Source organism: Microcaecilia unicolor, chromosome 4, assembly GCF_901765095.1.
Source record: "Microcaecilia unicolor chromosome 4, aMicUni1.1, whole genome shotgun sequence".
NCBI classification, from domain to species: Eukaryota; Metazoa; Chordata; class Amphibia; order Gymnophiona; family Siphonopidae; genus Microcaecilia; species Microcaecilia unicolor.
In genome coordinates, this window is record NC_044034.1 from 251,272,142 (window position 1) to 251,295,597 (window position 23,456).

A 23,456-nucleotide genomic window follows, 5' to 3' on the forward strand; every position below is an offset into this window, starting at 1 on the left:
GACGTCGGTGCCGGGCAAGATGGTGGAGGCTATTATTAAGAATAAAATTGCAGAGCATATACAAAAACATGGACTGATGAGACAAAGTCAGCACGGATTTAATGAAGGGAAGTCTTGCCTCACCAATCTAATGCATTTTTTTGAGGGGGTAAGCAAACATGTGGACAATGGGGAGCCGGTTGATATTGTATATCTGGATTTTCAGAAGGCGTTTGACAAAGTGCCGCACGAAAGACTCCTGAAGAAATTGCAGAGTCATGGAATCGGAGGTAGGGTATTATTATGGATTAAGAACTGGTTGAAAGATAGGAAGCAGAGAGTAGGATTGCGTGGCCAGTATTCTCAGTGGAGGAGGGTAGTTAGTGGGGTCCCGCAGGGGTCTGTGCTGGGTCCGTTGCTTTTTAATGTATTTATAATGACCTAGAGATGGGAATAACTAGTGAGGTAATTAAATTCGCCGATGACACAAAATTATTCAGGGTCGTCAAGTCGCAGGAGGAATGTGAACGATTACAGGAGGACCTTGCGAGACTGGGAGAATGGGCGTGCAAGTGGCAGATGAAGTTCAATGTTGACAAGTGCAAAGTGATGCATGTGGGTAAGAGGAACCCGAATTATAGCTACGTCTTGCAAGGTTCCGCGTTAGGAGTTACGGATCAAGAAAGGGATCTGGGTGTCGTCGTCGATGATACGCTGAAACCTTCTGCTCAGTGTGCTGCTGCGGCTAGGAAAGCGAATAGAATGTTGGGTGTTATTAGGAAGGGTATGGAGTCCAGGTGTGCGGATGTTATAATGCCGTTGTATCGCTCCATGGTGCGACCGCACCTGGAGTATTGTGTTCAGTACTGGTCTCCGTATCTCAAAAAAGATATAGTAGAATTGGAAAAGGTACAGCGAAGGGCGACGAAAATGATAGTGGGGATGGGACGACTTTCCTATGAAGAGAGGCTGAGAAGGCTAGGGCTTTTCAGCTTGGAGAAGAGACGGCTGAGGGGAGATATGATAGAAGTGTATAAAATAATGAGTGGAATGGATCGGGTGGATGTGAAGCGACTGTTCACGCTATCCAAAACTACTAGGACTAGAGGGCATGAGTTGAAGCTACAGTGTGGTAAATTTAAAACGAATCGGAGAAAATTTTTCTTCACCCAACGTGTAATTAGACTCTGGAATTCGTTGCCGGAGAACGTGGTACGGGCGGTTAGCTTGACGGAGTTTAAAAAGGGGTTAGATAGATTCCTAAAGGACAAGCCCATAGACCGCTATTAAATGGACTTGGAAAAATTCCGCATTTTTAGGTATAACTTGTCTGGAATGTTTTTACGTTTGGGGAGCGTGCCAGGTGCCCTTGACCTGGATTGGCCACTGTCGGTGACAGGATGCTGGGCTAGATGGACCTTTGGTCTTTCCCAGTATGGCACTACTTATGTACTTATGTACTTATGTACTTTATTTGACCAGTAAGGTGACTGATGCTTATTGGGAAAATTATACTGTATTGCTCAAAATGTCTTTGGATGTTTTTTGCTCTGTGGGCGCCACTGCCGCTGTCCCTCACAGGGCATATAGCTTGATATAAAATGGTTTTATTCCCAAGTGGCTTTATGCTTTATATACTTTTCTGTTGTACCTTACTAATTGTGATCTGGCTATTTTTCTGAAAAGTCTCATAAAGATTTATGGAATTACAAGAGGCCTTACACCAGGTTTCTCTGCCTTTTGGTAGGGGGGACTTAAATCTACCTGACTTGAGGTGCTATAATGTGGCCTGTATTGCTTGACATTTGGTGGACTGGATTAAAGGGACTGTTTACGCCTACTGTGCTGGAACAACAGTTGATTGCATTGACTCATCTGTTGTACTATCTTCATACCAAACAACCCAGGCAGGTGGTGACTGCTGCAGCACATCCTATTTAAAAACATGTGCCTGGGTTGGAAGTGGCTCTGCAAGCAGTTAAAACTCCCCTCTACCATGTTGCTCCCTCTTTGGGATGAAAAAGACTTGGACCCTGATGCGACAAAGTTGTACTTAAAATGCTGGTCTCACAACGGATGACTTATGTTCGCAACTTTGTGACGGATACAGGAGCTATGAAATCCTTTTTGCAACTTAGGAGGGGAGCCTGTGCCCTATTGACTGGTTCGCTTATCGTCAAGTACACCATTATGCAAGTGTGCTGGATGTATCTACCTTGAATGAGGAAGCCGTGGATTTAATCTCTGACTCTTGACTCAAACTACCAAGGCAAGTTTATCTTTTTATCAGCTCAGTTTGCATAGCTTTGCACCTGCTTGGGATTATGATGCTTTGGCTGAAGTTTGTATCAACTGAAGAGCGGGTTACCAGTGATGTGCTTCGGTTGTTAATGGAACTCTTGAAGTGTGTCTCAAGTTCAGCATCCTTTCAGGATCAACAATATACGTTTCTGCTCCGTCTCTATATTTCTCCTCATTGGGCATATCTGGCTCATATGATAGATATGGCAAAGTGTCCACACTAAAGAGCTGAGCCAGCAATGTTGGTGCATATGTTTTGGATGTGTCCTTTGAGCAATCCTTTCTGGATGCAGGTGCAGACTTAACTATCTATGTTATTGGGCAGATGCCTGCTGCTCTGTGCAGACATTCAATTGTTCTTGAATTTTGTTTCTTTGGGCCTAAGAATCCTAATCTTCTACATAAGGCATTTTTTCTGGCCAGCAAGTGCATTTTGATGTGCTGGAGGCAGGCTGCTGCCCCATCAGTGACCTCTTGGAGGAGTGAACTCTTAATTTAATGGAAATGGAGAGATTGGATGCTGGTCGGAGGTCACGTAGGGCCTGGAAAACCTTTCAACAAATTTGATCCCCGGTGTGGGAACATTTGCCACATTGCGCTCTTAGTTATCTGTTGAACTTATAACTTGAAGTACTTGATTTTTTGGAGAGGAGGGGTGACACTGGAGAGTTTATGATTGTGGGATCAGATTGCCGTGAATAATCAACATGTGCAGTCTGGTCCGATAGTTCTATATTTTCTTGATTGGGAAGGGGGTGGGGGAGGGGTAAAACTTGGAAAAATTGCCATGTATTCAATTTTTGGTGCCTATTTCGGTATTGTGTGGTTATAATAAAAACCAAACAAAGCGAACAGTGGATCCAAAAAATTCCTCTCTCAGATGGTGTTTCTTGAACAAAGTCTTTATTAAAATCAATAAAAAGCGACCCAACTTTGTTCAAGAAACACCATCTGAGAGAGGAATTTTTTGGATCCACTGTTCGCTTTTTTTTTTGGTTTTTGTTTCTCTTGTTGAGAGGTCACCTTCTGTAGGTGTTGGCGTGGTTATAATAAATACTTATTTAAAAAAGTAAGGTATACAACAAAACCATTTTCATATAAAGTAGATTAATTCATCAGGAGAAAGAGAAATCAAAATGTGAAGGTTCCCTTGTCCACAAATAGGTAAGCAAGGATTGCAGAAAAATAAACACCATCAGTAATGTAGAATAAATGTTCAGAATTATAGTTAGCAATAAGCTACACTTACAGAGAAAATATCTGGACTTATAGAGGGGTTTTTTAAACCCTTAGCACATAGGACAATCAGCTTTATACAAGATGCCACAAACTTTCTGAACAAAATTTAAAAAAAACATCAAGCAGCTACTATTGGATATTCTTCTGGTCGCAATAGATGTAGAAACACTATACAGCAACATTTCCCATGTAGATGGCATAGCGGCATATGATAAATTCCTAAAAACATCAAAGCAGTTTACAATTTAAAAAATCCATTGTGGACCACCAGTATTCACCACAAACTATTACCCATTTAACCCGTGCCCAGGGCCTACAGGCTGTGACTCTTTCTGGAACATGTTATGCATGCAAGCAAGCTGTCTGGCCAGTAGGTGTAGCTGACATCCTTTCTTTCAAACACCCAGGAGCTATGTATGCTGCCTTCACAGCAGCTGCAGTTGAACCAGGAATCAGAGATTGGGCTTACAAATGGACATCTGGTTTTGTGCATGCAAGTGCTGCTGCTGAGCCCCTGAGCTACCCCTGGTTTATTTCATATGTCAAAAGACTGAGGATACAATGTGTGCTTTTATGAGAGGACCTTAACTGACCCTTAACCTGACAGTGAAAGAAACAATCCCTAGTACATTTGGAGCATAAGGAACAAGATAGTTCTCATTCTTAAGGTGAGTCTGTAACAGTCCTAAACAGAAGATGAACTTTTTTGTTCCCCAGGAAGAAACATGCTGCCTTCATTAGAAAGAACCAACCAAATATCGGTCAAAATCCCAAGTGGATCGTCAAATATAAATTAACAAACTACTCCTGAATCCCTTGTTCATTGAAGCAGAGGATGTTAAATGTAATCACAGGCCATAGTTAACTATCAACTGGATATCCAAATACAAAAAAAAAAAATGATGACATTCAAAATCGTTTGTCTAGACTAGTTCATATAAGAAACTGTGAAAACTCTACTTATATAATAAATGCTGCATCTTCTAAGTTTACTTAGAGAAGACGCTATTTTCGGCATAATAGCACCAACACAATTGTGTTTCGATCATCAGAATGCTCTGCTTCAAGACAAATCTAAATTCAGTGTAGATTATAAGAACATAAGAACAAATCTTGTTCATTTCTATAGGCTGAAATGTATTTATTTATTTATGGTTCATTTCTACCCCACATTTTCCCACAAATGCAGGCACAATGTGGCTTACATGAGTTACAAAAGGAGAGAAGTACAACACATGAATTTTACAGAAGAATAAGAGTAAAATGCTAGCAACAAGTAGGATGACTAAACAGCAGAATCACTAATGGAGTATGTTTTTTTCAAAAAGGAATGTTTTTAGCAACTTCTTGAAAAGATGGTGATCAGTTTGTGATTTTTAGCTGCAAAGGTAGAGCATTCCAAGTCTTCGGGCTGGAGTAGTGGAAGGTATAGGCAAAAAGAAGCTTGTATTTGACACCCCTACAAGATGGTTAATGAAGTTGGAGATAGGAGCGCGCTGTGTTGATGGCGTTTCTTGGCGGGAGATCTATTAAATGAAGCATGTATTCCGGAGCTAATCCGTTAATTATTTTATGTGTTAGTGTGCAGATCTTGAAAGCGAATCGTTCTCTTACTGGTAGCCAGTGTAGATTGAGACATAGAAGCTATTTAAAATATATTTCCAGTATTGGCATTACGATAGTTGGTAATCTTGGTCTCCTCTCAGAATTGAGGGTGGAATCACGTCTATAATTTGCCACTGAATCTCAGTGTACGTGACATCTCTTGCCTATGGGAGCCAAAAGGTTCTGTCAAATGTACCGTATTTAGTTTTGAACTATGTTCATTCAATCTAAGCTTCACAGTTCATTTAGTATGTCTAAGCATGGACATAAAAACTCATAGATAACATATGCAGAATTACAAGTGGTCATCAACTTCACTGATACCTTAAAACGTAGACGGAATTTTCCATTCAGTACCTTCAATTGTCATACTGCTTCATGTAAAGTGGCTACATTTAAAGTGCCCTGGAATAGTTGCAGATGAGATCAATTCAACATGAAGCGTAACCCGTTCACCAGTGTTACACCTTCTTTGTTGTGCAATAATTGGAAAATCAGCCAAGATAGTATGACTCAAAACAGTGGGCCATTATATTTGCAAGATCCTAACCATTTTTTAAGTTCCCATTATGTAAGGTAGAGTACAAACTACACGATCTGTTGTGTCTCAGGGTTGAAGTAACCAGTCTTTATTTGCATATTTAGCTCTTTCATATGTTGCTCTCAAAATAGAGCCTCATATTCCCTCTCGATATCTATTGGGCAGATCAGCTGCTTGAATTTTATATTCCAAATGAGTAGTGCAGTTATGTCTTGATCTCAGATATTGTCCAACTGATAGATTACATTTAAGCTTTAATGGGTGAAAACTGGAAAATTTCAAAAAGTTAATCTGTTCTACACTTTTATAATGTAAAGTCGTTGCTAGTCTTCCCTGTATATATCTGAAGATAAAAAAAAAATGGTTCATTGTCCATAATGTATAGTAAAATGTAAGATGGTGTAACATCATTCATCCAGTCAAATTTTTGAAGTTCTTCTATACAGCTTGACCATGGAAAAAAGAAAAGTCATCCAAAAATTGTTTCCAGCACAGAATGAATGTATATGCAGGCTTTATATATGAAATGCTATTCAAAACTCACCATATACAGCATAGCAGCTATTCAAAGCATCATTTTCTGACCACACATGAAAAAGATCATGTGACAGTATGATTCTATTAGAATACTAACTGGACAGCTGTAATTATACATTACTAGAAATGCATTTGTGGCTAATGTGATCTAAACATTTTATGGACTTGAAGAATTTTGTTTCAGCTGTTGAACCAATGGAGGAAGAGCCTGGAGTGGATGACTGGGAAGCAATAATCAGTGATGAAGAGAGAGAGAAAGGTATATTTAGCTTGTGCTGTTTGTTTTATGGTTTACTAGTATAAAAGACCCGTTTCGGTAAGCAATGAAACGGGCACTAGCAAGGTAATCCCCCCCCCCCCCCCCCCCCGCAGCGTCCCTCCTGTCTTCCCTGCCGCCCCTGCAGCCACCCATCTGGTCTCAGGACCCCCTGCCCACCAACCCTCCTCTGTCCCTGCAGCCACGCGTGTGCAGCGGCACTCCTCTCTCCCCTGCTCCCCCTGCAGCCACCCATGTCCAGCAACCCTCCTCTCCCCCTGCAGCTATCCCTGTCCAGCGACCCTCCTCTCCCCTGCCCCCCTGCAGCCACCCATGTCCAACGACCCTCCTCTCCTTTCCCCTTGTCCCCCCGCAGCGTCCTTTCTGTCTCCCCTGCCCTCCCCTGCAGCCACCCATCTGGTCTCAGGACCCCCTCCCCACCTTCCTCTTCCCTGCCCCCCCTGCAGCCACCCATGTCCAGCGACCCGCCCCTACCCCCCCCCTCGGGCACATCAACCCCCTCGCCACCCACAGCCGCCAATACTAACGCTGTCCGGCCGCTGCTGCGTCTCCTATTGAGCAGCAGCGGCTGGTACAAAAAGAAAAAAGCCAAAAAAAGGTTTTAAACCTGAAACACGGCTCCGTAGACAGCCATCTGGCATTGGCTGTCATCTCTGCTGCACTCCTCCAGGGTCTTCCTGCAGGGGCAGTGACGTGGAGGGGAGAGGAGGAGCGGCTGCAGTGACGACAGCCAGTGCCAGATGGCTGTCTACGGAGCCGCGTTTCAGGTTAAAAATCTTTTTTTGGCTTTTTTCTTTTTGTACCAGCCGCTGCTGCTCCACAGGAGAAGCAGCAGCCGGACAGCGTTAGTATTGGCGGCTGCAGGTGGCGAGGGAGTTGATGTGCTCAAGGGGGGGGGTAGGGGCTTTGGTGATGCACCGGGGGGGGGGGGGCTTGGGTGATGCGTCGAGGGGGGGGTAGGGGCTTGGGTGCTGCGCCGGGGCGGAGGGGCTTGGGTGTTGCGCCGAGGCGGGGGCACTGAGAGCTGTTTGGTAGACAGGGGGAGGAGTAGGGAAACACGCTCCACGTGTTTCCCTACTCCTCCTCTTGCCTTGGAATCAGCTGTCAGTGACATCACTGACCTCAGTGCATTCTAAACTGCCTAGCAGACCACCTCTGAGGGAGCCACGGTCCCAGGCACATTAGAACGTTGGAGGTGAGAATTATTATATAGGATTTACTATACTGTCTTTATCAAGTAATTACGTTTGAAAAGGTATGAGTGGTAATAATCTGCATTGGATGGATGTTAAGGTTTACTGTTCATTGAGCATATGCATCGGAGCTGTATACTGGGGTAATAGCTTGTGCCACCGCTGTCAAGCACATATCTGTTGTATACACTAATTGTTATTGTTTCTCTTTAACTGAAATAAGGAAAAGGAGCAGAGACCAGAGCAAATATGAGAATTAAAATTAATGTGACTTCCATAATGCAAAGCTTGTCATTTTTTTGTTTCCTTATGTTAGATAACAGATTTGATTGTCCTCACATTAAATTCCAAGCTGTAATATTAGGGAAAAAAAACACTTTTGTGAGTCTCAATTAGAGAGCATTATAGAATTCTCAGGGCTAAGCACCTCTAATTGACTGTTTCTCTTTGAGGAATGTTTACATGACTTCATGTCCAGCTCTGAAATAAACTTAACAGCTTCTGCTTTTCTTCATAGAAGTTAAAACTGTGCATATTGAAGTCAATGAAAACAATGATGAGGAAGATGAGGAGGAGGATGACGAGGAGGCAGATGAGGAGGAGGGTGAGAGTGAAGAAGAAGATGAAGAGGAAGGAGAGACAGAAGGCAGTGAAGGTGAAAGTGATAAGAAGGAAATAGAAAAGCCCAGCAAAGAACTAAGTTCAGAGTCTGAATCAGATTCTGATGATGACCGTACCAAGGAGGAACGTGTCTATGACAAAGCAAAACGAAGAATTGAGGTACCTTTGTCTTTGCAGCATCTTGTGATGCTTTTTGGAAAGCAAAATGCAATTTGGTAGAAATTATAAGCCTTTTATCAGTATAGTTGCTTGTATGAAAACATTGAACACTTTTGTTTTATGACCACAATATTCCTAATTGAACATTTTCTTCTAAATACATATTTGAGTTTCAAAAAAACCCTCAACACTGTTCCTTCATTGTGGAGGAGTTATGTTTTCTGAACAGCCAGCACTACCTAGAAGAGAGGGCAGAAGCAGAAATGATTGTTTTGAGATGACAAAAAAATTGTGGATCTCATTATAAAATTCTGTTCACTGTCAGGATTTCCATGCAGTGACGGAGACGCTTATAACAGGAGATGAAGACTCCTTGTTTATCTAGGCTAGTTGTTGTCCTTTTGTAGTATGTTTTAAAATTACAGGGCCATCTTGATATCTAATGTTGCTTCCTCTCAACTAAGTATCTTCTGTTCTTATTATTTATTCTATTAATATTACTGTATTTGTCTCCCCTATCAGTACTGCAAGATTATTCCATGTGTTTGCCGCACCCCCTATATAAAGAAATATTTCATTGTGTTAATCCTGAGTGTACTCTTTTTGAGCCCTTGATTTGGAACCTGTCTTCCACTGAAAAAATGGTAGCTATGTATTCATTATTTTTTACCTTTGAACTTATACATTTTTCTCATATACCCTTTTTTCCCACTATTTAGATCCTTCTGTTCCATTTCATAGGGCTTATGGTACAGGTTCTGAACCATTTTTCTTACCCTTTTCTGGACTGCTTGTATATTTTTGGAGATTTAGTACCCAGAATTGGTCGTAGTATTGCAGATGTATTTGACATCTATTTGTGGTCCTTCTCAGTTTCTTTCAGCGAACACGGAGTAAAAATATTCAGTATTTTTTAAAAAATCTCATCACCCTTCACGCATTACTCCTTTATCCTTTACGTCTTACAGTCCTTGCTCTTCACATTTCTCCTCCCATGAATACCATTCTAAAACAAATCTTGTCACATTGATTTATTTGCCTCCAATATTTTTCCACTGAACATTTGATATCTTTTTACTTTAATTACTGCTGTATCTTTCCATATACTTTTTACCTGTTCTCCTTAGGTCTGTCTGTAACTTTTTAGTAACAGTATTTTGGCCATCATGTTTTTCAGCCTTTTCTCTTGAAAATCATACAGTTAGTGAATAAAGGAATTTTGATATAGAGCTGAGTTACTGTCAGTGGTGCTGACTCTTAAATTATCCCACCTTTCTTCTGTCTATTGGTATTATAAGGCTGCTCAGGTTGCTTTTGAATGGTTCCAAGCTAGCCCTCAAAAGCAGTGGATAGGTTTGGAACAGGCTTTGGTCGGTTCTTACCCTTTGCGTTCACTAATGTGGCTTCCGTGTAGATACCGCTCTTTGAGCAAAGATGCGTGTCCCTCAATTTTGACAACCTTTTATTACTGGGAAGGATTATTTGCCAAGCCTGATTCAGTTTTATCTAAACTTACACCAATATCATATAACCCACTCTTTCCTCTTGGCCTAGAACCAGGGCCTTTTTTCCGATGGTTTTTCCTGGGCCTTGAGACTTGGGGTCAACTTTTTGATGATGAGGCCTTCATCCCATTCGATACCTTGGCTGAAACTTATGCAGTTTTTCAGAACGAGATTTTTGCCTATACTCAATTGAAGCACTTCCTCTCTGCCGCTGAAATAAAGGCCAAGGTGATTCGAGAGGATTCCTTTCTTGAAGATTTTTGTGAAGACTCTAAGGGGACGAGGGGTCTTATTTCTTGTTTGTACAAATATCAACGTATGCAAATGCAACCCCATGTGCAGCATCGATTGCGTTGGCATCATGAATTGGGTGTGACGTAGGGTGATGAGGATTGGACCTTGCTTGAAAATGCTTTACAAAGGATCTCTATCTCTTACAGCATTTTCTTTAAAAGGAACAAAGTTTTATATAGGTGGTATCTTACTCCTGCCCGTCTTCACCACATGTTCCCTACGGTCTCACCGTTGTGCTGGTGGGAGTGTGGGCAGAAGGGTACCATGGGCCACCTTTGGTCCTGTGTGAAGGTTTGGGCTTACTGGAAGGCAATTCAATATAGACTTCAGTGTTGGCTGTCCAAGCCCATAAAGTGGTCACCTGAATATTTCCTTTTTCCCAAGAAACCTCCAGGCCTTACTAAATCACAGGCCGTATTGGTTTGTCATGCTATGTCGGCTGCTAGGGTCACTCTGGCTGCTCAGTGGGAATCTCCTTCTGTTCCTTCTTTGGTTTGCAGCACCTGGTAGCGCTTTAGAAATGTTGAATAGTAGTAGTAGTTTAATGGTTAAATAAGCTGTGGTACATATGTGAAATGGAGAGAATTTAGGCCATTCATTGCCATACTCTGTCCAAGTGGGAAGCTATCTGGAATCCTTTCCTGAAACATATTCTTGTTGAAAGCTCGTGGTTGGGAAGGGGAGGGGGTGGGGGGGGGGTTGTGGGGTTTTTTTTTTTCTCTTTTTTGGGTAGAAATCTTAGAAGTACATAAGCATTTGTTACTCTAGGCTTGAGAGTTGAATGCATATTGTTCATGTTCTCTCTGGTTAATGGAGGTTGTGTTCCTCCATTATGTCCTCCAGGATGTCTCAACGCCACCTGAAATTAAATATGACCAAAACCGAGCTTCTCATTTTCCCCTCCAAACCCACCTCCCCGCTCCCCCCGTTTTCTATTTCTGTTGATGGCTCTCTCATTCTCCCTGTCTCCTCAGCTCGAAACCATGGGGTCATCTTTGACTCTTCTCTCTCCTTCTCTGCTCATATCCAGCAGATTGCCAAGACCTGTCGTTTCTTTCTTTACATCATCCGTAAAATCCGCCCCTTTCTTTCCGAGCACTCTACCAAAACCCTCATCCACACCCTTGTCACCTCTCGTTTAGACTACTGCAATCTGCTTCTTGCTGGCCTCCCACTTAGTCACCTCTCCCCTCTCCAGTCGGTTCAAAACTCTGCTGCCCGTCTCATCTTCCACCAGGGTCGCTTTACTCATACTACCCCTCTCCTCAAGACCCTTCACTGGCTCCCTATCCGTTTTCGCATCCTGTTCAAACTTCTTCTACTAACCTATAAATGTATTCACTCTGCTGCTCCCCAGTATCTCTCCACACTCGTCCTTCCCTACACCCCTTCCCGTGCACGCCGCTCCATGGATAAATCCATCTTATCTGTTCCCTTCTCCACTACTGCCAACTCCAGACTTCGCGCCTTCTCTCTCGCTGCACCCTACGCCTGGAATAAACTTCCTGAGCCCCTACGTCTTGCTCCATCCTTGGCCACCTTTAAATCTAGACTGAAAGCCCACCTCTTTAACATTGCTTTTGACTCGTAACCACTTGTAACCACTCGCCTCCACCTACCCTCCTCTCTTCCTTCCCGTCCACATTAATTGATTTGATTTGCTTACTTTATTTATTTTTTGTCTATTAGATTGTAAGCTCTTTGAGCAGGGACTGTCTTTCTTCTATGTTTGTGCAGCGCTACGTATGCCTTGTAGCGCTATAGAAATGCTAAATAGTAGTAGTAGTAATTTTATTATACTTGATTAAGTAGCTGGTTTGTGGCTTGCTTGTCTTTTGTTATGCCTCTCAATATTTAATAAAGACTTCTATAAATTAAAAAACAGACAAACCGCAAATAAGTTGGCATGGCATTCCAGGAAAGTGGCTCAACTATGCTGAACATCTTAGAGCGCACAGTTTCCAAACAATGTCCGAAAAGATGGCACTATCAAACTATTTTGGGAACTAGATCTCGAAGATCACACTGGGACATAGGGAAGTAGCAAACCAGCAAGATATGATGGAATACCCTTACAATGGGCCTTGAAGACCAAACAAAGAAGCTTAAATTGTATCTTAAAAGAAGTAGGCAACCAGTGTTCCTTTCTCAGTAAAGGGGTAGGTAACATGATCATATTTGTATGAATTTGTCAACAACTTCACTGCCATATTTTGCACTATTTGTAAAAGCTTAATGTCAGACGCGTACCAATGTAAAGGGCATTCTCTGAGGACAAGCAGGCTAAATAATCCTCACAAGTGGGTCAGCGATCTGCGCCGGCCTGGGAACCGGTATTTGAAATAGCAAAAAGTTTGCTAGAGCCTTCTGAGCGCACAGTGCGTCCGACTTTGCATGTGCCGAGTGTCTTCCCGCCCACTGCGTGGCCGCGCTCCTCAGTTATTTATTTTTTTCATGTGAGGAACGGCAGTTGTTTTTCTGGCTCCGCTTCTTTGCCCGGGAGAGCCTTCAGTGCCTTGTTTTTTTTGCGGCATTTAGCCTGTATCTTTTTCCTTTAAGTATTGTTACAAAAAAAAAAAAAAGTTCCCTGTTAATTTCTTTATTTTTCAGTACAATCGCGTTTTTTGATTTGGCTAGGGCAGTCTTCCCTTCCATGTCATCAAAGACTCCCAGTGGCTTCACACGGTGTTCTCTTTGCAACCAGACCATCTCAGGCACTGATACCCATTCATGGTGTATTCAGTGCCTTGGGCCCGACCATAGCTCAACTCGTTGTGCCCTTTGTCTTCATATGAAGAAAAGGACTCAACTGGCTCGAGAAGCCCAGAAAGAAAACTTTTTGGGGCTTGGTCCAGTCCTTCAGCATCGAGGGAGGCATTGACGTCGGGAGTGGAGGTAGGTATGGTGAAGGATAACATGACAATGACTAAAACTCAATGATGGAATATTCATACTCTGGTTTCTAAATATTGTTCCAGAAGTTTCCATATAGATGTTGTATATAAATACAAATTTAAAGCATCAGAAAAAAACAAGGCATACAGCATGCCACCAGCATGTTTCTTTTAAGGTGGTTGTGTTTTTTTTCTATGATCCTAAAATCATTTGAAGAGCAATTGAAAGAAGTTCAGTAAAATATTGTGATCATCTTTTTAAGTTAAGATCAGATTGCAGTGATTGAATAATTATTTTGGAAAATGAGATTGGTACTTAAATATTCAGAATCTTTTATATAGTTTTTCAAATAGAACATCAAAAGCCATCTGTGATGAGATATTCGTAGAACATATTTTGTAAAGTTCCAATTGTAGTTATAATGCCAGCAAAAATGATAAATATGTAATTTTGCTTTATATTTCTGTTCTGGAGTCCATAAAGCTCTAAGCTAAAAAGTTAATAGATTGGAAATTCTGGTCCAAATGTGTTCCCATGGTATTGAATATTGTTAAATTCAGTTCTGTAGTCCAACGGGAAATCAATCTATTGTCTAAATTGAATATGGAATGATTTATCAGTTTGTAGGTAGATGAGAGAATTTTTCCTTCAGTCATCAACTTTGTACTAAGTACATATATAGAAGATGTCACGTAATGTATTTATTTCTATTGAGCTGCTTTTGATTATCTGTGTAAGTCACAACTAGTTGAAATATTCCGAAGAAGGAAACTTGTATTTTAGAGACAGCTCATCAGAGTTATAAAATTGTGATGGAGGAAGTGACGTCATCTAACAGCATGGCCGCATAAGAGCTAAGCTCCCACAGCCTCACAGAGGAATTAAGCTAAAACAGAAGAAATAGCGCTGTTTGAGACACGAGACAGAGCCAGAGAATTAAAGAGAAATCATAGCGGCGAATATATCTGGGATCAGAACCCAAAGTGGCGGATCTCTCCCGTTTTGCTTTTAAAGCAAAAACAGCGGCGTCCCGAAACAAAATGGCGGAGATGCGGAAGGCATCGGAGCTAGCGAATGGAGGGAAAACAAAGTCGGCGGGAAACGCATCAGAGCTCCAAAACGAGCGAGCAATAGACGACAAGGTCCCACAAAAATTAGAAACGTGGTTACAGGACATTAGCGCTGATCTGAAGGCACTTCGGGCGGAGATGGTGACGCTCAAAGAGGATCTGAGAGGGGAGATACGAGAGCTGGGCTCACGCCTAGAGGACATCGAAGCGCAGATGGAAACTCACAGTGAAGCCATGGGAAGCATGGACCAGCAACTTGGTGAGGTTCAGGGGACCCAGCAACAACTTTTGGACAAAATAGAAGATCTAGAAAATCGGGGCCGACGCAACAATTTAAGGTTTCGAGGCCTGCCAGAAGTACCCGCGTACCAAGACTGCGAACATGTGGTACAACAATTGGTTAGTGCACTGCTCTCAGACAACGGAGAAACGGTAGAAGCCGCTACCATACAATTAGAAAGAGCACATAGAGCACTGGGTGCCAATAGGAGCAATAAATCAAAGGACATAATCGCCTGCTTTTCTAACTTTAAACTAAAAGAGCGGGTGCTGAAAAGAGCCCGCCAGGTGCCAGACTTTCACTGGGACTCTTATGCTATCGAAATTTATCAGGACCTGGCTGCAGCAACTTTAAAAAGAAGGGGTGACCTGAAACCATTTACCAGGCACTTAAGAGAACTCAAAATTCAATATAGATGGAGGCACCCCTTTGCACTAGCTTTTTATAAAGATGGAAACATGCATCAAATAAAATCTATTGAAGAGGCGAGGGCTATTTGCCCTGAAACACCAGAACCGGAAGAGAGAAGAGCAGGGGGTCAAGAGAAAAAGAATATCACTAGACCCTTACCACCAAGATGGCAAAGAGTGGGGAAAGGGCCCAGAAGACTACAACGCCAACAATCGGCTACAAGAGTCACCTGAAATTAAACAAGACTCAAATGGACTCAAGTTCACTGTTAATGCATAAGCTGCAGATAATCTGTTAATGTAAGGTATGGAATCATGAGAACTCTGTGGGGTAAACGGGAAGCGGGGCGGCTACTTCCTCCATAGGTAGACACTCGCGGATATACCACGGGGTATTACACAATTGTTAGGGACATTGGGGGGGAAGGGAAGGGGGTTAATCAAAAGAGGGAGGGGGAGGGGGATTTGTGTTGTGTGATAGCAAGGGAGACTCAGATATATATAACAAAGATCACGGAGCAATTGGGCAGTAATGGCCAGCAAGCAAATAGGGGAAATAAGAGAAGTATAGTAACACTTTATGAGAATGGGGGAATTTAAATGTATGTCTCTGAATGTCAAAGGGCTAAACATTCCCAGAAAAAGGCAGCTGTTGTTTCGGGAAATGGTGAGACTACAAATAGACGTGGGCTTGATTCAGGAAACTCACCTGAAAACAAAATATGAAAAACTATGCAAACATAGGCAATACCCGATTATCTACTTTGCGTCCAGCAGGGATAACACGAAAAGCAAAGGGGTGCTAGTGATGTTTCGAGGGAATAAAACTTGGGGGATAAAAAAAGTGATAAAAGATAAACAAGGGCGATATTTACTGATAATTTTTGAATTAGCAGGCCAGACTTATACACTAGTAAACATATATGGGCCCAATACGCAACATTCGGAATTTTTTGCAGAGCTTGACCTCATGTTGTGTGGGAATATAGAAGGAGCCTTACTAATGGGAGGTGATTTTAATCTAACACTGAACCCGAATTTAGATAACTCAGCGACTACTACACACTATGCTAAGCAGGATAGACGAAATTTTCAGGATTTCCTTACACGCTGGCAATTAATAGACTATTGGCGTAAAGATAATCCTACTGCACGTACATACACCTTCTATTCAACAGTACACCATACGTCCTCTAGGATAGATATGTGGTTAGGGGATGCCTCCCTACTAGGGCGAGCTGAAACTCCACAGATCATTCCACATACCTGGTCAGACCACTCGCCGGTCATTCTACACATTAGGGGAGTAGGACCCAGAAAATCGAGACCTCCCTGGCGAATGGATGATGCACTACTATCGGACGCAAATAATGTAACACAAATAGAACAATCTCTTAAAGAATATATATCTATTAATGATAATGGAGAAGTTTCCCCAATCACCCTATGGGAAAGCCTTAAGGCTGTGACTAGGGGCTACCTTATAGCATTAAAATCACGGGTATGGAAAGCTCGCTGTACACAGGAGAATAATATCCGCCAGCAATTGGCAGAGGTTGAGGCACTATTGCAAAAGGGAGAACCCACAGATCTCACAGCCCTTAAGATGCAAGCACATGACCTGCGTTCGCAGTTGCATGATTTGGAATTAGCGGATATAAATGAGCAATTACAGCGAGTGCACCAGATACACTTTGAATTTGGTAACAAGCCAAGCAAATTGCTAGCCCATAAATTAAAACAACAGATAACAAGAACTGGAGTAGAAGGGTTACGAGATGAAGGGGGAAATATACATTCTGATCAAAATTTTTTGGAAGAGGCCTTTAGGGGATTTTATAAAAAATTATACAAACCAGAAAAAACACAGAGCCCAGAGGAGGTAGACAACTACTTAGAGGAAATAGAACTTCCAGTGCTTCCAACAGAAGCGGACCAAGCTCTAGGCAGTCCTATCACATTGGAAGAGATAGAGCAGACGATTAAAGGATTGGTGCCTAATAAAGCACCAGGGCCCGATGGGTTCACTAACAAATTTTATAGGTGCTTTGGACAGATATTAGCACCCATCTTAACAAGAGTTTTCAACTCCATAAATGAGGTCACTGGCTTACCACCAACCTGGAACTTGGCGACTATAACAGTAATTCCAAAACCGGGCAAAGATCCTCTTGCATGTAGTTCGTACAGGCCTATCTCATTACTAGGGGTAGATTATAAGATATTTACTAAGATTTTAGCCACTAGACTGCAGAAATATCTCCCCACACTAATACATGAAGACCAAGCAGGCTTTGTGCAGAACCGCCAAACCTTTGATAACATAAGGAGAACTCTGCAGGTAATTCAAGGGGCACAGCTTACAAACTCCCCAATGTGTATACTTTCCCTGGATGCCGAAAAGGCCTTTGATCGTGTTAGCTGGCCCTTTCTTTTTGCAGCACTAAAGAAGGCGGGTATTGAAGGGAGGTTTGCGGAATGGCTAAAAACTATATATAGACACCCGAGGGCAGGGGTACGCGTTAATGGGATTATATCTCGACCATTCTCTCTCCACAGGGGCACCAGACAGGGCTGTGCACTGTCACCATTGCTGTTTGCTCTGGTTATGGAGCCCTTAGCAGCCAGAATCAGGGCAAACGACGGAATACGAGGTCTACGAGGAGGGGGGATTGAAACTAAAATACTTCTGTTTGCGGATGACATTTTACTGCTCCTCAAGGATCCCATATTAGCTTTTCCATTGATTGGCGAGGAAATACAAAATTACGGAGATGTATCAGGCTTTAAAATAAACTTTGACAAATCAGAGGCACTGGACATAAACATAAAAGATACACAATTAGATCAACTGAAGGCCCAATTTCCATACAGATGGGCACAGAAACAGGTCAAATATTTGGGGGTGAATATACCTCGAAATATAGAGGAAATTTACAAAAGTAATTTCCCGCCAAAAGCAATGGAACTGTTTCGGGAGTTGGAAAAATGGGAGGGCCTAACATTATCTTGGGTAGGAAGGATTAGCGCTATCAAAATGATGATTCTACCAAAACTTCTGTATCTATTTATGGCCTTACCAATTGATATTCCTGAAGATTTCTTTCGGGGTCTGCAAAGGAAAATATTTTCCTTTATCTGGAGGAAGAGACCACCCCGGGTTAGAAGGGAGGTGTTATGCCAATTAAAAGATAAGGGGGGGATGGGAGTTCCAGCATTCCGTGAATATTATCAGGCGGCCCATTTAAGAATCTTAGCGATCTGGATGCAAAATAAGGGAAAGATATGGGAACGCATTGAACAGAGTTGGCTGGAACCATTTCCACTTAGGGCTATACCTTGGCTACAAAAGCAACAACTGAAAAGGGTACTAAAAGACAGTCCTCCCCTGATTCGATGGCCACTGAATACATGGTACAAGATTAGGGAGAAATTCTTCTCGGAGAGGAAGTACTTTAAACATGCATTCCTTAGATTCACACCTCAGTTTGGACCGGGAGCAATTGATAAAACGTACGAGGAGTGGGAGGTCATGGGATTATGTACACTGGGTCAAATGTCCGAAGAGGGGCAGATTCCTTCTTTCCGGGTACTGCACCGGGAACATGGGCTCTCACCTCTCCAAGTGTTTCAATACTATCAGGTACGAGATTTTATCTGCCGGGACGCAGGGGAGGAGTTGAGCTTAGCTGAAACAATGCTAGAAAAGGGGATGGTGGGCGGAGGGGAACGAGGTTGTATCTCAAGGATATATAAGGCCCTGCTTGCCTGGTCCCAGCCAGTAGAATACTACACAAGAAAATGGGAATTGGCAATGGGTGCACCCCTTGAACCTAAACAATGGGCACAGGCCTTTAAATCTCTCCTGAGAGTATCAATTTCCAGTTCATTAATCGAAAACGGACATAAGATTCTATATAGTTGGTACTACACTCCCAGCCGCTTGGCAACCATATATCGTTCAGGTTCAGCTTTGTGTTGGCGGCAATGCGGAGAGGTAGGAGATATGTACCACATATGGTGGGCGTGTAATCAGGCACAAAAATATTGGGGAAAGATAGGGGATTTTATTAACCAGGTAACAGGGACACAATACCCAATGACACCATATACATGTCTACTACACCTCAAGCCGCCAGGATTCAAAAACCACATTCACAGGTTTGCTACACAGGTGTTTGCATCCGGAAAAATGGTCCTGGCGGCATGGTGGAAACAATCACACTTACCAGATCTGTCCGTGGTTATAAATAAATTAAGGTCCATTCAATTGATGTCTAAGCTTACAGCAACACGTACTGGGCAAATCGCCCAATATCATAAGATATGGGACTCGTATATCACATGGGCCTCCAAGCATATAGCGACAGTTCCGATACACACACAGACATAGGGTTGGGGGGGAAGGGGAGGGAAGGGGGGAAATAAGTTTATGGTTTATTAAGAGACAATAGCTGACGCTGTTAGATACTCTTTATTTTCAATGTTTCTGTACAATATGCAAAGTTATTACAACACAAAATGGTTCTGTATGTTATGAACATTGAAGTTGGTTGATATTGAAAAATGTATAAATAAACAATATAAAAAAAGAGTTATAAAATTGTTGTTTCTGCATAAGCTGATCCAATGAGTTGATTCCAAGAGTGTCCCAAAGAGATCAGTAAGCTTACCTTGTACAAACTGTAGGACTCCAGTCTTGTTGCTACCAGATGCCACACGATGGAAATATGGTATAGAAAAATTTGACTAGAACGACCTGTCTACTGCCTGACTGCTATTAAATGGTAACTGAAAACATAAGAGAGACTATTTGAAATATGTTTTCTATTGTAATAATAGATAATAACTGTGAAGAAGTTTACTTTAAGGTTTGTTTTATTTTGTGTTTAATTACAGAAACGGCGAATTGAAAATAGTAAAAATATTAATGCAGAGATCCTGAGGGCACCTGTTATCTGTGTACTTGGACATGTGGATACTGGCAAGACTAAAATCTTAGACAAGGTAAGATGTGTAGTAGCAGCTTGAGTTTTCATTGTATTCTGACATGTTAAAATATAAATGAAAAAGGCGAAATGGAAGTTGGGAACAGCATCAGAAATTTAGAGGCTAAAAGAGGTAAAAAGGAGAAATGGGGAACGGAAGGGGTAAAATGAATGAAGGGCTGGGGTTAATTGCATCTGATTTCAAGGTGGCCAAACAAGTAGAAAAAGCAACAACAAAAGTCAGAAGAAAAGGAAGTGATAGTGCCTTTGTATGGGCCTTTGAAAACTCATTTGGCATACTGTGTCCAATTCTGGAGACTGCACCTTCAAAAGGTATAAATAGAATCAGGGCCACCGAGAGCCGGAGCCGGGCCCGGGACAAGGCCGCCCCCGGCCCCCCCCCCCACCCGAGATCGCCAGGCCCCCTCCACCCGCTATCGGGCCGGGCCCTCGGAACTAACTTTAAGCCTCCTTTCACTTCGCAGCAAGCAGCGGCAGGGCAGACCTCTCCCGTGCCCCGCCCTCGCGGACGTTGCGTCAGGCGAGGGCGGGACATGGAAGGAAGGAGTGGCCTGACCTGCTGCTGCTTGCTGCGAAGTGAAAGGAGGCTTAAGGTTAATTCTGGGAGTGACGGAGGGCGGGCCAGGTGGCGGCGGCGCCGGGCCCCCCTGGAGGCCCGGGCCCCAGGACTTTTGTCCCCCCTGTCCCCCCCTCTCGGCGGCCCTGAATAGAATGAAGTCTGTTCAGAGGGTAGGTACTATAATTGACAGTGGGCTTTGTCATAAAAGCATATGGGGGACAGACTTAAATATGTGTACTCTGGAAGAAAGGGGAGAGATGCTATGGAAGCATTTAAATGTCTGTATTCATAAATGCACAGGGGGCGGGCCTCTTTCAATTGAAAAGAAGCTCTGGAATGAAGGGGAATAGGATGAAGGTCAAATAATATGCTTAGAAGTAATCTAAAAGACTATTTCTTTATGGAAAAGATAGTGGACAGCTTTCCTGCAGTGGTGGCCGTTCTTGCATAATCTGGATTTATCAGTTCCATCCAATGGGTCACAAGGCCAGACTTCTGTTTTGATCTAGCAGACTCCTGGTTCAAGATATGAATCTCTCTGCCTTAAAAATTCCAGAGAGGCAAACCTATCTGCACTGGGCCAAATAAGCAAAGAAGCAGTGGTTAGAACTAATAGGAGCTATCAAACAACTTTATTCAAAACAGAACATGAGAAAAGAGTTTAGATAAATGTGGAAATCCAAGAAAGTCCATTGTGGATGACTATCGCCTGCATTGGGGCGAGGCAATAATTCTGTTGCCTCTGCACAAATCTGTTTTGAACCATCTGTGAAGAGGAGAAATTGGGAATAAAAGCAAAATAAAAATAAAATCAACTCAAAATATAATAAGTGAAACCAAAAGGCAAAAAAGAGAAAAATAAATACAGGAACATAGAAAAGGGGAATCAGTCGAGTGCTGGATAATATCCCAGGAGGTCTAGAGCTATTTTCAAATTAAATACTGTATGACTGGCCTCAGTCAGGAAATATTGGAGTGTCTTATGATTCTATGAGGGCATATTGTGACCTGTGAGTATTACTTAATTTAGGTGGTCATTTTAGAAGGGTTTGAGAGGTTGTAAACTGGTACTTAGATGTTTATGCAACATAAACATTTAAGTTCCCATTTAACAAAGCCAAGATATGCACACTGAAAATTCCAATACGTGCAAATGGCAAGGGGAGTGTGTTTTGAGTGAGGCTAGGGCATGCATAGAAGATGCATGTTTATTCCCCATTTCAGAAGGGGAATAAACGAAGTAATAACAGATTGACATCAGCATTTACACCTGGTACTAAGCACATTTAGGTTTAGACAAACTTCTCTGAGCATCACTACACTGGGGGGATTAGGGGAGGATGCCTCCTTAATCCCCCCAGTGCTTTCTGTCCCCCCCCCCCCCCCCCAAAAAAAAAAAAAAAAAAACCAAACTGGCAAGGAATGCTGGTTTCTATGACATCAGGAAACTACTTGTTTATATTTCTAAACTGTTTAAGATATATATGTGTGCTGGCACATACACATTTATGTTCTGGATAAATGGATGTTTATGCTGCATTTTAGAACAGCCTCTACATTAGCAGCTTCTGTTCTAAAATACGTGTAAAACTTGATTTTTCTGACCTAGACATCTCCGTTCCAAATTCTACATCCTTTCAAAAATGTGGCAGTTAATGGTTTTTTTTCTGTGTTTGTGTCTAAGCTTGTGTGTATGTTTATCAGTTTTTCTACTTATTATTTTTTGCACATTTCGTAGTTAACATTTTACAGTTTATTGTATCAATCAGTTTATTTTTAATGTTATCATTGCTTATCTTTTTACATTATGTCCACTGTATTTTCTTAGTTTTTTAAAGATGTTTCCTAATTTGTATACTTTGTATTGTGTGATATTTGTATTCATTGCTCTACTTTTTTCTTTTATTTTTATATTAGCTTTAAATTTAAGATAGCTTTTTATCATCAAGTGTTTCACTCTTCTCTAAACCAAACAATTTTCAGTCTTAGTGTGTGGTCTGTTCTCAAACTGTCATATAAATTTAAATGACTGTTTTTACACCCTTCAGGTCTCCTCTACGTTCTGAATCATATGGGCATTTGTTGTATGTTTTCTTTTTCCATAGCTGAGACACACTCATGTACAAGATAGTGAAGCTGGTGGTATCACCCAGCAAATCGGGGCCACTAATGTACCTTTGGAGGCAATTGATGAACAGACTAAGATGGTGAAGAGTGTAAGTAAGGTTTTTATGACTGACCATAAATTTATGTATGTAATTGAGTCTATCAGTTTTGTCTTGTTTTCTTCTGTCTCTTATCCTTTGCTTAAACTGGAGATAATGGAAGGATTGCTAAATTATGCCAAAATTTATAATTGGGCCAAATATAATGAAAAATTATGAGGCGTGGTTTGTCCTTTTCATTAACAAAAGGTGTTCCTGGTTGACAGAGTTCATGCTGGGGCAATGTCTCCAAATGGATTTGTTTTGTACATACCATGACTGTAATGCCCTTGTTCCCAAGCCAGGGTATGTGAAGTATCTGTCTTTCAAATTTACTTCTAGTGCTCACTGTAGTACTTGATAGAGGCTGTCCTAAACCAGTGGTTTTGGCCGAAATCTGCCACTCTGTTTCGGTCATAACCAAAACCATGGCCCTGCCTCCATTTCCACAAGCCCACCCCCTCGGCCGCCCATCAACTCCCACTGTCCCCTCCTATTAGCGTAGCTAGGGGTGCCTGCATCTCTCCCTGCCCGGCCCCACAAAGATCTCCCTCCCACTGTACATAAGTATTGCCATACTATGAAAGACCAAAGGTCCGTCAAGCCCAGCATCCTGTTTCCAACAGTGGCCAATCCAGGTCACAAATACCTGGCAAGATCTATACTGCTTATCCCAGAAATAGTGGATTTTCCCCAAATCCTTTTAATAATGGTCTATGGACTTTTCCTTTAGGAAGCCGTCCAAACCTTTTCTTAAAATCTGCTAAGCTAACCACCT

General features: G+C 42.1%; 1 protein-coding gene across 1 annotated transcript in view; it reads left to right on the forward strand.

Annotated features, from left to right (window-relative positions):
* Nucleotides 1–23,456, forward strand: part of EIF5B (eukaryotic translation initiation factor 5B) — a 197,499-nt gene that overhangs the window by 60,721 nt on the left and 113,322 nt on the right. Inside the window, exons 9-12 of the mRNA XM_030201415.1 lie at nucleotides 6,387–6,461; nucleotides 8,190–8,452; nucleotides 19,806–19,913; nucleotides 22,580–22,690. Of these exons, the coding sequence (XP_030057275.1) occupies nucleotides 6,387–6,461; nucleotides 8,190–8,452; nucleotides 19,806–19,913; nucleotides 22,580–22,690 (557 nt within the window). The remainder of the gene's footprint in view (nucleotides 1–6,386; nucleotides 6,462–8,189; nucleotides 8,453–19,805; nucleotides 19,914–22,579; nucleotides 22,691–23,456) is intronic.